This window comes from Orycteropus afer, unplaced genomic scaffold (assembly GCF_000298275.1).
Source record: "Orycteropus afer afer isolate SDZICR_OR568_19922 unplaced genomic scaffold, OryAfe1.0 scaffold00401, whole genome shotgun sequence".
NCBI classification, from domain to species: Eukaryota; Metazoa; Chordata; class Mammalia; order Tubulidentata; family Orycteropodidae; genus Orycteropus; species Orycteropus afer.
Window position 1 is genome coordinate 1,196,889 of NW_006921988.1, and position 18,260 is coordinate 1,215,148.

An 18,260-nucleotide genomic window follows, 5' to 3' on the forward strand; every position below is an offset into this window, starting at 1 on the left:
GTGGGGCTGGCGCGGGATCGGGCAGTGTTTCGTTCTGCTGTGCATGGGGTCGCTATGAGTCGGAAACGACTCGACGGCACTTAACAACAACATTTTGTTGTTATTGAGAATATACAAAACAAAACATACACCAATTCAACAGTTTCTACATATACAATTCAGTGACACTGATTACATTCTTCAAGTTGTGCAACCATTCTCACCCTCCTTTTCTGAGCTGTTTCTCCCCTAAACATAAACTCACTCCTTCTAAGCTTCCTATCTAATTTTTCGAATTGCTGTTGTCAATTTAATCCCTTTTAGAGAGTTCTTAAAAGAGCATAATGCTCAAGGCAGACCTTTTTTTACTAGTTAAGCTAAACTAGTGTTTGGTTTTAAGAAAACTTCAGGAGATATTTTTGGTTTAAAATTTAAAGATTATCTCAGGGCAATAGTTTCAAGACTTCATCCTGGCCTCCATGGTTCCAGAAAGTCTGGAGTCCATGAGAATTTGAAATTCTGGTCTGTACTTTCCCTCTTTGATCAGGATTCTTCTATGGAATCTTTGATCAAAGTGTTCAGTAATGATACATAAGAGTGTTAATGAGGAGTGACAGGCATAATGGTTAAGAGCCTGAACATTTCAGTAACAATAGTAATATTTCATTAATTCAAAGAAAACTAATAGTGGTGAAAAATCCAAGAAAAAATAAAATTACATAAAATTAAATTTTTTTTAAAAGTAAGTTAGTTCATAAAAACCAAAGATTTCTCATTTTGTGCTAAAGCAGTAGTTGTTATACCACAGCATGCATCAGAATTACTGGGAGGGGTGTTAAAATAGGTGCTTACCCCACAGTTTCATATTCAATAGGTCGGAGGCAGGGCCTGATAATTTTATTTTAGACAACTTCATTGCAATAAAATTTATATACCATGTTGTTGTTGTTGTTGTTATGTGCCTTCAAGTCAAACCCGACTCATAGCGAACCCTCCTTGGGTTTCCGAGGCAGTATCACTACGGAAGTAGGATTGCCCAACCTTCCTTCCTAGGAGTTATATACCATAAAACCTATCAATTTAAAGCATACAATTCAATGATTTTTTTTAAGTAAATTTGCCAAGTTGTGCAATCATCTCATAATCCAGTTTCAGAATATTTTCATCACCCCAATAAGATATCTTATATGCCTGTCTACTCATCCCCCAGCCCCAGACAACTACTAATCTACTTGCCTGCTCTGGACATTTCATATAAACAGAATCATATACTACATGGTCTTTTGTGTCTGGCTTCTTTCACTTAGCAAAATGTTTTCAAAGTTGTAGCATGCCATCTGTACATCATTCCTTTATATGGCCAATATTATTCCACTATGTGGATATACCATATTTTGTTTATGCATTTATCAACCGGTGGATATTTGGGTTGTTTTCACTTTTTGGCTATTAATAAACAGTGCTGCTATACACATTCATGTATAGTTTCTGTATAGACATATGTTTTAGGTAGATACCTAGGAGTGGAATTGCTGCAATGTATGGTATATTTATGTATAACTTTGTAAGAAACTGTCCAACTGTTTTCCAAAGTGACTGTACCATTTTACATTCCGACTAAAAGAGTATGATGGTTCCCATTTCTTCATCTCTTTGCCAATATTTGTTTTTGTCTGTCTTTTTTTATTATAGCTATTTTAACGGCTATGAAATGGTATCTTTTTGTGGTTTTAATTTACCCAATTAATGGTGTTGAGCATCTTTTCATGAACTTATTAGCCATTCATATATCTTCTTTGGTGAAACGTCTATTCAAAGCTTTTGTCCATTTTTAAATTGAGAGGTTTATCTTCTTATTATTTAGTTATAAGAGTTCTTTATATATTCTTGATACAAGTCCTTAATCAGATATATGATTTACCAATATCTTATCCCATTCTGTGGTTTGTCTTTTCATTTTCTTATTGGTGTAATTTGAAGAACAAAAGTTCTTAATTTTGATAAAATCTAATTTATCAATATTTCCTTTTATGGCTTGTGCTTTTGATATGGTATCTAAAAATGTTTGCCTAATCCCAAAGCACAAAACTTTTCTCTTATGTCTTCTTCTAAAAGTTGTATAATTTTAGTTCTTAAGTTCAGGTCTATGATCCATTTTGATCCAATGTTTGTTTATGGTGAGAGGTAACAGTCTAAGTTTATCTTTGTGCATGTAGATATCCAATTGTTCCAGCAAAATCTATTGAAAAGACTATCTTTTTCCTACCAAATTTCCTTGGTACCTTTGTTGAAAATTAATTGACCATAAATATAGCGGTTTATTCATGAACTCTCAATTCTATTCCATTGACCTATATCTCTACCCTTATACCAGTACCATAAAGTCCTAAAAACTGTAGTTTTATAGTAAGTGCTAAAATCAGAAAGTATGCATTCTCTAACTTTATTCTTTTTTTCAAGACTGTTTTGGCTATTCTAGGTCCTTTGCATTTCCATATAAATTTTAGGATCAGCTTGTCAATTTCTGCTAAAATTTTTATAGAGATTGTGTTGAATCTAAAGACTAATTTGGGAAGAATTGCCACCTTAACAATATACAGTCTTCCAATCCATAAATGTGAAATATCTCTCCATTTATTTAGATCTTCTTTAATTTTTCTCAGTAATGTAAGTATATAAGCATCTTGTACCTCTTTTGTTAAATTTATTCCTAAATACTTCATTCTTTTTGATATTATTGGGAATGGAAATGCTCCTTAATTTCATTTTCAGATTGTTCATTGCTCATACATACAAATACAACCTAATTTTGTACACTGATGTTGTACTGTATCCTTGCTGAACTTGTTTATTAGTTCTAATACTTGTCTGTGTATGTGTGTGTGTATTCCTTAGGATTTTTTATATACAAGATCATGTCATCTGTAAATAAACAGTTTTATTTTCTTTCTAAGTTGCATGTCTTTTATTTTATTTCCTTGCCTGATTATATTAAACCCCACTCCCATCAAGTTGATTCTGACTCATAGTGACCCCCGTAGGGTTTCCAAAGCTGTAAATCCTTACAGAAGCAGATTGCCTCATCTTTCTCCCACAGAACAGATGGTGGGTTTGAACTGCCAACCTTCTGGTTAGCAGCCAAATACCTTACCCACTGCACCACCAGAGCTCCTTGCTTGATTATACTAGGACCCAAGAATTTCTGTCTCTAATAGGTTCCCAGGGGATGCTGACGCTGCTGGACTGGGACGGGGAAATACTTTGAGAGTCAATGCTCTAAAAAAACAGATACTATATAATGGAGGAAAGTAATGTAAGGAAACTGAATATGATAATATATCACAAGTATAAGATTCTCTCTAGATATTAGAGGAAAAATGACAAATATGGTAAGAAAAGTTTAAGCATAATTATCTGGAAGAAACACATAAACAGAAATTATCCAGTGAAAATTTTGGTGTTCTATACAATTTTAAAGGAGCTATGGTACCATAGTGGGTAAGACATTTGATTGCTAACCAGAAGATCAGTGGTTCAAACCCACCAGCTATTCTGTGGGAGGAAGATGAGGCAATCTATTTCCCTAAAGATTTTATAGCCTTGGAAACCCAATGGGAGTTGCTATAAGTCAGAATTGACTCAATGGCAGTGTTGTTGTTTTTTAAATATATATAATTTAAAATATGTTGCTGTCAATGATTAGAAAAAAGCTAAAATGGCATAGAATGCCCATTTAGTAATTATAGTTGTTTATAAATAGAGTACCAAACAAAGGTATTAAGATTAAAATAAAACCAAAATAATAATAACAATAATGTTGATAGCAAATACCACCTATGGAGGACTTACTACTGACTGCTATAATATATAATTAATTAAATTCTTACCACTGTATGCATTAACTACTATTATCATCCCCATTTTATAGATAAATTGAAGCACAGAGAGTTTAAGTAACTTGTTTGAGGTTGTTGTTAGGTGCTGGTGAGCAGGTTTCAACTCACAGTGACTCCATGTGACAGAACAGAAATCCCCAAGGGTTTTCTTGGCTATAATCCTTATGGAAGCAGATCACCAGGTCTTTCTCTTGTGGAGCCACTGGGTGGGTTCGAACCATCAAATTTTTGGTTAGAGGCAGAGTGCTTTCAGGGCTCCTTATTGTTCAAGGTTACACAGCTAATTAAATGTAAGCATCAGGATCCACCCAACATAATCTAGCTCCAGAGCCTACTCTTTTCTTGTAATACTGCATTCTCTCTTTTCTTCTTTACATAAATAATAAAATTTTTCCACCTCTGACTAAACAACAAAAGCAAATTGCTACTGCTTTCTATGAACTTCCCTTTAATCACTTCAAAGGGAATCATAAAAATTTGGTTGTCACTTATCATCTGAGGAGCTTAAAAATAGTGTTTGGGTAGAAGTTTAGACACTTAGCCATTCCACTGTGAAAATAAGATGTGTGGTAGGCTCTTCAGAGCCAGGGAAGTTGCAATCCTTGTTCTAGGAGCTTGCAGAAGGGTCAGACAGAGGAGACTTCATTCTCTGAGGAGGATAGGTGTAATATGCTTTAACCATGGTGGCTGAGTTACTCAAAGGAATACCAGAAGCTGAAAAAAACCCTCAACAATGGCCCTGCTGATGTTCCAAATTCTGGGTTGTTTGGTGGATCTTGAAACTTTAAATAACCATGCAAAGGGATGTGGTAAATCCACATGATCCCTCTTTGCTGCGACAGCATGGCCCTGTCTAACTGAATCTTAGTCACCACTTTGGCTATTTTGGTCTAAGTCTAATTTTGTGGCACTGGGAGAAGCATAGCGTATGTTTCTTGTGATGGGGCAAGCTGTAGCCTGATGGCAAAAGGCATGTACTCAGAGAATGAAAATTTCAATCAGATAGTATAATGTCACAGAAGTCCAAACAAGAATTAGAATTAAAAAGACTGGGAATGAGATGAGAAAAAAGTATGATTAATTTCTTTTGGGGAAACAAACTTCAAAAACAACTGACCAAATTTTATTTTGGACAGTAGGATTTTTAAAGCAAATAGAGAAGAGCTAGTTTGAAACTCTGCCTGCAGAAAGAATTAAGAAAAAGACTTAACCAGTAATAACCAACATGAACAATGACATGTTAAAATTTCCCTTAGTCTATAGTAGCACTGCCCAATAGAATGTTCTGCAGTGATGGACATGTCCTATATCTGTGCTGTCCAATATAGTAACCACTAGTCACGTATCATTATTGAACACTTGAAATGAGCCAGTGTGGTTGAGGAACAGACCATTTAATTTAATTTAAATTAATTTGCATTAAAATAGCTACATGTGGCTCTACAAGATAATCTTGTAGCCTACACAGTTTTTCCCAAAATTCATACAGACAGTCTTTTAATCTAGAATTGTATACAATCATTCACAAATTGTTAACGTTTGAAGAATAACAAATCATTGTAATTTATGACTGTGGTGGTTATGTTTTTGTGTCAACTTGGCTGGGCCTGGTTGAGTGGCTGGGCAGCTGGTGGAAGTTACTCCCCATGATGAGACTGGCAATCACCTCCATGTGGGATCTACCACAAGCAGCTGAGTAGCTGCTGCCTTTTGGATGTGGTCTGCTTCCTGTATATAAGGAGAAGCCTTGGAAATGGTCTCTAGCCTATGGCACACTTAGACCCTACATGTAGTCGTGTCGTTGCTCAGCAGCCTGCTATGCTCTGCTGACCTTGGGACCTGCAACGGACTTAAGTTAATGGCCTGGCGTGTAGTTTGGTAACATTGTGACTGTGCCTTTTTACTTGTCAACCTTGGGGCTTCTCAGCCTCAGCAGCCAGCAGCTGTCTGAGTGAAGAAACCCTTCTAGCTCCAGTGGACCGGGAGCAGGAGGCAGAGCTGGACGCCAAGGTTGAGGGACTTTCACCCAGCCCCTAGAGCTTGGCACTTTGAACTTGGACTTGTCAGAGCAGCACTAGGTAACCAGAACAATGACTTATCTGAAAATATTTTTTAAAAAGTTTTATAGTTGCCAAGTCATGTAAGGAGGAATACTATGCAGTCAATCACAAAAAAAATCACAAAAAAAGACCAGGCTTACTGGTCTGATAGAGCCTGGTGAGACCCCCAAGACTATGGCCCCTAGTTACCCTTCAGGTCTAGAATTGAACTCACTCCTGTGGCTTCCAGCCAAATAATATGCAGGCATATGGGTGAACATTTACATCAGGCAGTTAACACTCCTTAGAGCGATCAATCTGGGAGAAAAGAAGAGCAGTATTTGCACAGGGAGATAGCTGGGTGCGGGGCAGAAACATACAGGAAGGAAGGACACAGGGAAGAGGTAACTACAGGGAGGAAGTGAAGTAGGAAGAGAGCTGTTACACTGTGGGGAATTACAGTCAAAGTCATGAGACAAAATGTGTATGAACTGCTGTATGGAAAATGAATTTACTCCGTAAACTTTCACCCAAATCACAATAAATTTTTTTTTAAAGTCGAGTATAAGTTAATTTTGAGGCAATATGAGTTCTCTGTTACCTGGGGGGTGGGGGGAATTCTGTTTCATAGCATTTTCTCCCAGTGCTGAAAAGACTCCATTATTTTATGCTGGGTCTTTTTCAACACCTCTTAAAGTCAAACACACTCCCCGCAAGGGGTAATTACCATTTCTCTCTCTCTCTTTTTTATTTTTTGTGGGGTGGAGGATAGGAAGAATGGGAAGAGAGAGAAAGGTTCCTAGGAAGAATAACGAAAAGATGATGAGAAAAGCGATCTGAAAATATTTTTTAGTAGACAAAGGTAGTAGAGATTTTAAGCACTGCTCTGCAATGTTTGTTCAATCCTAGTTTCAATTCTAATTTGTTATTATTTTCTTTGAACTAAACTCACATTTTCTATCAAAACATTTAAGTATGAGAAAATGTGACCTACATTCATATTCAACAATAATGGATCTTAATAGTAAACTAGTATTTTTTAAGGTAATGATATCTCTGCTACGAAAGATTAAAAAAAATACAAATGTAAAATATATTGAACTTCTACTTATTACAATTGATTGTTTAGATCCATACTTAGGTATTACCTTAAACAGTTAAAAAAAATCCAATAATCTCATTCAAATTGTGGTACTTTTTGGAAATAAGGATTTAATTTTAAGGAAAACAATGGCCAACACTAAGATATATTATTTCTGGGCACTGAAACAGAATAAAAATATCATCATCAGCTCTATCTATCTGGCTTTTTGTGGCTATTTTGAATTTACCTTTAGTTTCCTCCTTGCATTGAATTTCCTCAGTTGCTCTACTGTTTCGGGAAGATGAATCTTGTAGGCATAACGATCTCGCTCCTAAAAAGAAAGAAAGATAATGAATATATATAACCATTTTAAAAAGTGAAGAAGCTTAATCTAAAGCAAATAATAAAGCTCAAATTCTTAAATGCAAGGTTTATATTTAATTTTAGGAGAACAGAGATTTTATTCCATGATATAGATAAATGTTCTCAAATGAGTATATAAAGCTCAAATTGATAGTAAAATTATATTTTGTTTTTGGCACAATAAAGGGCTGAAATCTTGGGTCATGTACTTTTCAGATATATAGCTACAAGGCTAAAATAATTAATCATAATTATTATGAAGGTATAAAGCTGTCTTTGATATGTTCTTTTCAGGTAAAATGAGTACTTGAAAAATTAACTCCACAACTGATTCCACATTCTGTGCTGTCAGGGAAAATAACTGGACTACAAAAATCAGAAACTTATAACTAGAACAAACTTTTCAAGGGCATCTAATTCAGCCATTTGCCATACATTCCCATTTCCCCTTTCAATCCCTGATAGATGATCATTCTGTTTGACCTCTCCCAATAGGAACTCACTCCTTATGGCACCCCATCACAGTTTTAAGCAAGCCTAATTTTGAGAAAGTCCTTTCTCACTTTGGGCCCAAATATGGGTTACTTGGATTAACTGTCTTCTGGGGGCAGTACAGAATAAACATACTACTTCTTCCATGTAACAACCCTTCAAGAGTTAAGAGGGAGATCACATTCACACTAAATCTTCTCTGAGATAATGTTTCCAATTGCCTAGACTACTCCTCATGTGTATTTACAAACCTCTTGTCATTCTTCGTATCTCCCTTTGATCCTCCTCTAATTTATCAATGTCTTTTGAATATTTATATGCTGTAATCATTCATTCATTTCATAAATATTTACGGAGAGCCTACTAAGTGCTGGGCATTGTCTATGGACTTGGGATATACAATAAACAAAATAGATTCCTGCCTTCAAGTACCTTATATTCTACTAGGAGAAGATGAGAAAATACAAAAAATAAAACAGGTATATTATATAATATGTTAAAAGTGCTATGGAATAAAGCAAAAAGTAAAATAGAGTAAGAAAGCCTGGATGGGTTGCAATGTAAAAGTAGGGTGGTCAAAGTAGGCCCAATTGAGAAGATGACATCTGAAAGAGGTGAAGGAATGGTGAAGAGATGAGGAAGAGGTGAAGGAACAGCCAATACAAAGGCTCAAATGTAGGAGTGTGTCTGGAATTTTCAAAGGAGATCAATGTGTCTGGAGTGAAATGATAAAGTAGGGAGATAACAGTGGGTAAGATCACTATGGAGCAGGCCATAAAAAGCCTTTGGCTTTCATTCTGAATAGAAGGAGCCACCGGAAGATTTTGACCTCGCGTGACATGATCCAGCTTTAAGGGAACACTAGTTGTTCTATTGGTAACAAACTGTAAGAGAATGAGAGGAAAAACAAAAATAAATGAACAGGGAGACTAATTAAGAGGCTATTGCAGTAATCCCGGTGAGAGATGATGATGGATGGAACTAGGTGAAAGCAATAAAAAGGATGAAAGGTCGATGGACCCTGATTGTTTCCAGTTTTTAACTATTATGTATTAAGCTGCTATGAACATTCATGTACAAGTGTTTGTATGGACATATGGTTTCATTTTTCTTAGGTAAATATTTAAGAATGGAATAAATGGGTCATATAGTAGGAGTATGTTTAATTTTTTAAAAAAATGCCCAACTATTTTCCAAAGTAGTTGGAAAATTCTATATTCTCACTAGCAGTGTATGAGTTCCAGTTGCTCTACATTTTCACCAACACTTTGTATGCTCAGTTTTTTCATTTTTTTTTTAGCCATTTTAATACATGTGTTCAGGAATTTCATTGTGGGGTTAATTTTTATTTTCCTAATGACTAATGATGCTGTACATCTTTGCACATACTTATTTGTCATCTGTAGATCTTTGTTGAAATTGTCTATTCACATCTTTTTCCCTTTTTGACTTGGGTTGTTTGTTTTCTTGATATTAAGTTTTGAGAACTGTTTATATATTCAGGATACAAATCCTTTATCAGATATATGATCTGCATATACTTACTCCTAGTCTGTGGCTTATCTTTTCATATTTTAACAGTGTCTTTTGAAGAATAGAAGTTCTTAATTCTGAAAATACTTTGAAGAGAGAACAAGATTTTCTGGCCAATTAGATGTGCTATGTGAGAGAAAAAGAGGAGTCAAGGTTGACACCAAGATTGTTTAGCCTGAGCAATGAGAAATCTGACATCAATGGACTGGGAAAACCCACAGATGGAAAAGATTTTATAGTGGGGAGAAGGTTGGGGATTAAGAATTTAGTTTTAGACATGTTAAGCTTGAGATGTCTAACATTCAAGTGGAGATTCAAATAGGCACATGGATACACAAGCCTGGAGTTCAGGAGAAAAGCACAGATTGGAGATACATATTTGAGTGTCATGAACATTTAGATAGGAGCTCTGGTAGCACAGTGCCTCAGGCATTTGACTGCCAACCAGAAAGTTGGTGGTTTAAACCCACCAGCTACTCTAGAAGGAAGATGGGGCGATCTATTTCCGTAAAGATTTATAGCCTCAGAAACCCAATGGGGGTCGCTATGAGTTGGAATTGAGTCAATGGCAGTAGGTTTGGTTTAACATTTAGATAGTACAAATTACTGAGTACTTACCTATGTCCCCCCCTCCAAAAAAAACCCAAACTCACTGCCATTGACTTAATTCCAACTCACAGCAACCCCCATTGGGTTTCTGAGGCTATAAATCTTTACGGAAATAGATCGCCCCATCTTCCTTCTGCAGAGTGGCTGGTGAGTTTGAACCACTGATCTCGTTAGCTGCCAAATGCCTTATCCACTACACCACCAGAGCTCCCTTAACTATGTCCCAGGCACTGAAATAGGGACTTTCATGTGTATCACTCCATTTATTCTTTTTCAAAATTATTTAAGATAGTACAGATAACATTACATATTAGTTATCTCAAAAAAGTGATGGCTCAAAAAGGGTGAACCAAGTGACGGCAGGTTTTAAATCAAGAGTCTAAGCCTGCTCTGTCCAACACAGTAGCCACTAAGTATGGAAAAAAAAAAATAAAAAACACACCAAACTCACTGTCGTCAAGTAAGTTCCGACTCATAGCGATCCCTCCTTGGGTTTCTGAAGCAGCATTTACAGAAGTAGGTTGCCCAGTCTTCCTTCTGAGGAGTGGCAGGTGGGTTTGAACTGCCAGACTTCTGGTTAGCAGTCAAATGCCTTAGGTACTATGCCACCAGAGTTTCCAAGTACAAAAGACTATTTCAATTTAAATTAATTAGAATTTAAAATTCAGTTCTTCAGTTGTACTAGCCACACTTTAAGTACTCAGTAGTCATGTGTGGTGTATTGGACAGTATGGATATAGAACATTGCCGTCATGTCAGAAAGTTCTACTGGACAGTTCTAGTAGGAAGTCTCTCTTTCATTATTACTACCACTGAATGGAGACTAAAATCTAACTGAATTGTGCTTAAAATGAACTTACTTAACATTCTGGACACATGAAAGAAAATAATTTTCCACTGTTTTATATATATATGGCTTTCATTCTGTTCCTTGGACCCTCTGTAGTATTTGAACATAGCATAGAACTAAGATCGACCTTGTAGTTGAGATCTACTCTCTGCCTCATGCCTAGTCTGAGAGGAGGAAGACAGGGCTTGGGAAAAGCAGCTTGAAAAACACATGCCTTGCCTGGATTCCAGATGAAGAAATGGACACTGGAGCTGCTTTTTAAAACAACAAAATACATAAAAGCGTTGCTCCATATCCTACTTTGGTGAGTACCGACTGGGGTCTTAAAAGCTTTCAAGCAGCCATCTAAGATGCAGCATTTAACGGTCTCCTAGTGTTGGAAGTGAAGAAGAACGCAAAAAAAAAAAAAAACCCAAGGGCATTTAGAAGCAATCAGCCCTAGGACACGATGGCCCTCAAGACCAGAAGAACTGGATGGTGCCCAGCTAACCAGCTAACAATGCCAACCACTCAGGAAAGGATCAAATCTGGAGATCCTGGATAGAGTGGGAGGAAAAACGTGGAACAAAATCCAAAAACTCAATAATGACCAGAATTACTGGTCAGATGAAATCCGGTGAGACCCCCAATACTATGGCCCTGGAATACATTCTGCGCCTGGTATAAAACGCACCCCCAGGGGCAGGCTCTCAGCCCAATAGTTAACAAGATGTACACGCAGACCACTCAACCCAGGATGACGCACCCCCATACTCTATGAGAATACATCCCTTAGAGCAAGAGACCATGGGACACCAGATGACCAACATTCAAACAGAAAATGCAGGTCAAACAGGAGTGCATAAATATGAGGGGCACAGGGGGAGGGTTGCAGGGTAGGGAGGGGAGGAGACTGGGTTAGGGTTGGACATGGCAAATGGGGAATGAAACTAAATGTACACATGACGAATGTAAAACAAGCTCTTAAAATAAAAAATAAATAAAATGTATACTGGACACTACTAAAATAAATAAATAAATAAATAAAAATAATAATTAACATAGCTTGAAAAAAAAAACATCTCCTATTCATACACCATGTGATCCACAGCCTATACGACTATGAGACCAGGAGAACTATATGGTGCCCAGCTACCACTGTCAACCACTTGGAGGGGGATCTATGTAGGAGATCCTGGATAGAGAGGGAGAACAATGTGGAACAAAACTCAAAAATCATTTGGGAAATAAAAAGGGGGGTTTGCTGGTCTGATAGAGCTTGGTGGAACCACTGAGACTATGGCCCCTAGTTGCCCCTCACATCTGGAATTGAACCCATACCTGTGGTTTCCAGCCAAACAAAAGATAGGCATATGAGTTGAACGTTTATTTACCTGAGGTAGATACACTCCTTAGAGAGAACAATCATGGGAGAAAGAAGGGCTGTTTATGCACAGGGAGACAGCTCAGGAGCGCATGGAGGGATAGACACAGGGAAGAGGAGGAAGTGGGAGGGAAGCTGTTGCATTGGGGTAAATTGTAGTCAATGTCATGAGACAATGTGTATGTGAACTGCTGTATGGAAAGTGAATTTGCTCTGTAAATTTTCACCCAAATCACAATTTAAAAAAAATTTCCTATTCAACAGAATAAAGAACTTTGGTGGTATAGTACCTAGGGCATTTGACTGCTCACCAGAAGTTTGGTGGTTCAAACCCACCAGCCGCTCCACGGAGGGAAGAGGGGGCACAATGTAAAGATTTACCGCCTCACTATGCATAGGAATCGACTCGATAGCAGTGAGTTAGTTTGTTTGTTTTTCCAAGAGAATAAGCACTTCTTTTTTCAAAGTCCACTTTGTGAGTCAGGGTTTTCGATAACAAGGAAAATTGATCATTCAAAAATGAAGTGTTAAAATTACTACCCATGATGTGATGAAATCACATGCCTCCCGTTAATCACACTCAGAACTCTAGACATAACATATAAAGCAAGTAACAAAAGACTCTAAAAGCCAGAGAAAAGAGGGTAGACTGGTTGAGGACTGCAAGATTTGAGGGTGATCCTATGGTGGTTTCCCTGGAGTATTATTTTATTTTGTCTCTTAACAGCCTGCATCCTGGAAGTTGCAAGAAGTGCAGACAAAAAGAGCCCCAAGAAAAGCTTACTCTCTTTAGTCTTGGGAATGAGAAGAGAATGGCCATGCAAGGCAGACTCTACTGACTATGCCCACCCTCTTCCAGATGAACGCATGGAAAGAAACTGTGATCCCGACCCCCACGGCCCTTTAGACAATCTCAGGCCTGAAATAAGCCAACAACAAAAAAGCAGCAGCATCCCACTCCTTGGGTGAGGAGGAGGATTATAAAGAGGAGGCGGCTGGGAAAAGTGAGTATTTAAGTCTGAGTGTGGAAAGTGAATTTGCTCTGTAAATCTTTACCCAAATCACAATTAAAAAAAAAAAAATCTGAGTGTGAAGTTCTAGGCACACTCTCAATACACTCACATGTAAAACCAACCAGAATCAACACAGCAAAAGCTTTGAGAACTGAACCATGGTATGGAATACTTCACAGACTTCAAACCAGCTGCTGGTAGCATACAAGCATACAGAAAAGCATTCCAAAGGCTTTGAAAATGAAATTGGCATTGAAACCATAGCCCACAGAAGTGGGCCAGGACATGTGTTTTGAATTTAATCAGACTGACTACTAAAATAAAAGATTTAAATAAGAACCAGAGTCTCACAACAGTAACTCTAAAACATAGATGAGAAGTTAAGGGGAGCAGTGAGTTTAAGTAAATGGTGGTGAAATAATTCGAGTGGAAATAGCAAGACTGTTGACACAAAGTAAAGAATGTAACCAATGTCATTGAATTGTATGTGTAGAAATTGTTGAATGGGTTCATATTTTTCTGTATATTCTCAACAAAAAAACCCACAAATATTTTAAAAATCATAGTCTCATAACATCGTAATAGTCAAAATGCCCGGCATACTACCCAAAATTACTCTTTATACCAAGAACCAGAAAAATTTCAACTCAAATGAGAAAAGACAATCAACAGACACCAACAACAAGATGGCACAGATGTTAGAATTATCTGACAAGAATTCTAAAGCAGCTATCATAAAAATGTTCCCAAAAGCAATTATGAATGGCTAAGTTTGGGCAATCCTACTTCTGTAGTGATACTGCCTCGGAAACCCAAGGAGGGGTTGCTATGAGTCGGGGCCGACTCGACGGCAAAATAACAACAACAACAAAATTTAAAAAAATATCATATTTTTACACAAATAACATGCCTTCTATGTGCGTTTAGGAGGTCTGGTAGTGTAGTGCCTAAAGCACTTGACTGCTAACCAGGAGGCTGGCGGTTGAAACCCACCAGCCATTCCTCAGAAGGAAGATGGGGCAATCTATTTCCATAGTGATACTGCCTCGGAAACCCAAGGAGGGGTCGCTATGAGTCGTTCCGACTTGACGGCATATAACAACAACAATAACTAGGTGGGTTTGCCAGCCATGCTGTTCTCCTGCAAGGTGTTTTTGTAAGTGCCAATATGCTAATTTTTAACATGTTGCTGTAAAAAAATTAGCATAGCTGTAAAAAAATTAGCATAGCTCTGATCTCAAGAGGTGAGGGCGCAGATGGTAGAAGATGCACATTATTTGCGTAAATATACACTACTGACATTATCAATTGCTGACAAGGATACAGAACCACTAGACCTTACACACTGTTGGTGGGAATATAAAATGATACAGCCACTCTGCAAAATGTCCTGGCAATTTTTATAAAGTTAAATATACATCTATCTTATGATTCAGCAATTCCACTGGTAGCTATTTACCCTAGAGAAATGAAAATCTGTATATGAATTTTCATACCAGCTTTTATTATTTTTTATTTTAAAAGCTTGTTTTACATTCAATGTAACACATACATTTAGTTTCATTCCCCATTCACCATGTCCAACCCTAACCCAGTCTCCTCCCCTCCCTAACACCTGTGACCCTCCCCCTGTGCACCTCATATTTATGCACTCCTATTGGTCCTGCATTTCCTCAGTTTCAATGTTGGTCCTCTGGTGTCCCATGGTCTATTGCTCTAAGAGATGTATTACCACAGAGTATGTGGGTGCATCATCCTGAGTTGAGTTGTCTGCGTGTACGTCTTATTAACTATTGAGCTGAGAGCCCACCCCTGGGGGTGAGTTTTATTCCAGGCACAGAATGTATTCCAGGGCCATCGTATTGGGAGTCTCATCAGATTTCATCTGACCAGTGATTCGATAGCAGCTTTTTTTGTATTAGCCAAAATTGAAAATTACTCCAATGCCCTTCTAAGGATGAATGGATAAACAAACTGTTGTACATCTATACAATGGAATACTACTTAGAGATAAAAAGGAATTAATACTGATACATGCAGCAACTTGAATGGAGCTCAAGGGTATCATATGCAATGAAAGGAAAAAATCTTAAAAGATTGCATATTTGATAATTCAATCTACATAATATTCTCAAAAAAATAAAATTATAGTGATAGAGAATAGTAGCCAGGGGCTAAGGTTGTGGCGAGGGTGTGAGTTATTAAGGAGTGGCATGAGGAGTTTCTTTAGGGTTATAGAACAGTTCTATATCCTGATAAGGGTAGTGGTTACACAATTCTACACATGTAATAAAATTTCATTGAACTATATACTCATCCTTCTCCCCTTACCAAAAAAGAAAAAAATAGAATACATGCAAATACTGGTGAAATTTGAATAGAGCCTGCAGTTCATTGTACTGTCCCACTGTTGATTTCTGTTCTTGATTATTGTTTACTATGGTTATGTAAGATGTTATCATTGGGGGAAGTTGGGTAAAGAGCACACAGGAACTTTCTGTACTATTTTTGCAACTTTTATGTGATTCTAAAATTATTTAAAAATAAAACATTAAAAAAAATCACTCCCAGTCTACATTTCTCACGCTCCTATGGCTTTCTAATTCCAAATGCTTCTTGGGCATTTCAGGAGTTCTGGTAGCATAATGCCTAAGGCACTTGACTGCTAACCAGAAGGCTGGCGGTTCAAACCCACCACCATTCCTTGGAAGGAAGACGGGGCAGTCTACTTCCATAGTGATACTGCCTTGGAAACCCAGGGAGGGGTCGCTATGAGTCGGGTCTGACTCGATGGCACACAACAACAACAACAACAACTTGGACTTTTCGTCTTGGGATGTTTTCAAACTCAGTATTGTCTAAAACCACAGTTACATTCCATGCACTTTTCCACCAGGCTCTTACTTCTAAATGCCTTATTTCTATTAGTAGTAACAACATTCTTCCAGTTAGTGTGGCAAGTTGAATGAACTTTTCTCTCATTGTGGTTAGGGCATTGGGCTTCTAACCAAAAGGTAGGTGGTTGGAACCCGTTAGCCACTCCACAGGAGAAAGATGAGGAATTCTACTTCCATAAAGATTTCAGCCTTGGAAATATTATGGGGGTTTCTATGAGTTGGAATCAACTCAATGGCGGTGGTTTTGGTTTGGTTTTAGTACCTAATCATTCAGCCTTATCGATTTTACTTTCTCAAAATTTCCCAGTCTGGATTTTTCTTCCCTATTCCCATTTTTATCTCCAGTCCAAGCCCCTATCCCTCCAACTGGACAGCCATAGCTTCCAGAGGATTCCTTTGCCTTGACTGCTTTTATCCCCTCACAGGCAGCCCACCAGCACACAGTATATAGAGGAACTATATGAGCATGCCCATTGCACTGTCATTGCTCAAAAACTCACAGTGGCTTTTCACTCTCTACACCCTTATTATTTAAATTATTTTGCTTGGCATTCAAGACTGTATATATTCTTCCTGTAACTGAACTTCCAAGCCTACTACTGCTATAATCCTTCAGATAACTGAGTATGCTAAACCAGTGTGTTTCCTGTCCTTGCCCCTCATAGCCCCTGAATATATCTTGTACTTTTTAAAGTTTTAGCCTATGCTCATACTGTGCTTCGCATGCAGAGTATGTGTTCCTCTTCAATCCACCAACACTGTAGTCTTTGGTAGAGCTCCAGACTAGAGTAAGCTCTCTTACTCCTCTTAAGTATACCAGAACCCTTACTTCTGTACTTTCATGTGGTGCTTGTGTGACTGCTTTGAAGTTATCATTCTGTGCCTTTAAGTTAGATTAGTTCCATTTGAAAATCCACTGAAGAGCTTGACTATACCTTTCTCTTTCTAATAGATTGGGAAGTTTAATACATAGTGACTGTGAACACCTTTTTCTTTTTTTTTTAATTGTGATTTGGGTGAAGATTTACAGGGCAAATTCACTTTCCATACAGCAGTTCACACACACTTTGTCTCATGACATTGACTATAATTTACCCCAATTCAACAGCTCTCTTCCCACTTCCTCCTGAGTTACCTCTTCCCTGTGTCCATTCCTCCATGCACTCCTGCCCCCTGAGCTGTCTCCCTGTGCATAAACAGCCCCTTTCTCTCCCATGATTGTTCTCTCCAAGGAATGTATCTACCTCAGGTAAATGTTCAACTCATATGCCTATCTATTGTTTGGCTGGAAGTCACAGGTGTGGGTTCAATTTCAGACCTGAAGGGCAGCTAGGGGCCACAGTCTCAGTGGTTCCACTAGGCTCTATCAGACCAGCAAACCTGATCCCCCCGCCCTTTTTTCCAAATGATTTTGAGTTTTGTTCCACATTGTTATTTCTCTCTATCCAAGATCTCCTACATAGATCGCTCTTCAAGTGGTTGACAATGGTAGCTGGGCACCATCTAGTTCTTCTGGTCTCATCATTGTATAGGCTGCAGATCGCATGGTGTACCAGTCACTAGGACTAATTGTTTCCATGAATCTTCAGTTTTCTTCATTCTTCTTTGTTCTGGACAAGGAGAGACCCATTGTTGCATCTAGATGGCTGCTTGCAAGCTTTTAAGATCCCAGTTGCTACTTGCCAAAGCAGGATGTGGAACAATGTTTTGTGTAGTATGTTATGCCAATTGAGTTTGATGTCCCCAGCAACTATGGTCCCGAGCCCACAGGTTCAACTACTTGCTCCCTCTGGGTAGCTGGCTATGACCAAGAAGTGACTACAACCTTGTCCCTTTGTCAGCTCTACGGTACACCTGCGAATTCAGATCATATATATAAACTTATAGGACCATTGTCTGCCAACCCTATACATGGTCTTGGGTATACTCCTTACTTCACAGACATACCTACTAGTTCAGCCTGCCCACCCATCTATCCACCCGTATACCCATGTTTGCCTTCACTGACAATGTAGTACTGTATGTTCAAAAGGGTTCATCTTTGTTGCCTGTACCTTCCATGTGGGGAGCAAGGTAAGCATGGGCGGGCTGGTGCTTACTCACTGATCTGCACTGAACACTTTCCCTTGTTACCCTCCCGAG

At 38.1% G+C, this 18,260-nt stretch overlaps 1 protein-coding gene across 1 annotated transcript in view; it reads right to left on the reverse strand.

Annotated features, from left to right (window-relative positions):
- Positions 1–18,260, reverse strand: part of CASK (calcium/calmodulin dependent serine protein kinase) — a 631,366-nt gene that overhangs the window by 127,013 nt on the left and 486,093 nt on the right. The window contains exon 9 of the mRNA XM_042782642.1: positions 7,246–7,329. Coding sequence (XP_042638576.1) covers positions 7,246–7,329 — 84 coding nt within the window. The remainder of the gene's footprint in view (positions 1–7,245; positions 7,330–18,260) is intronic.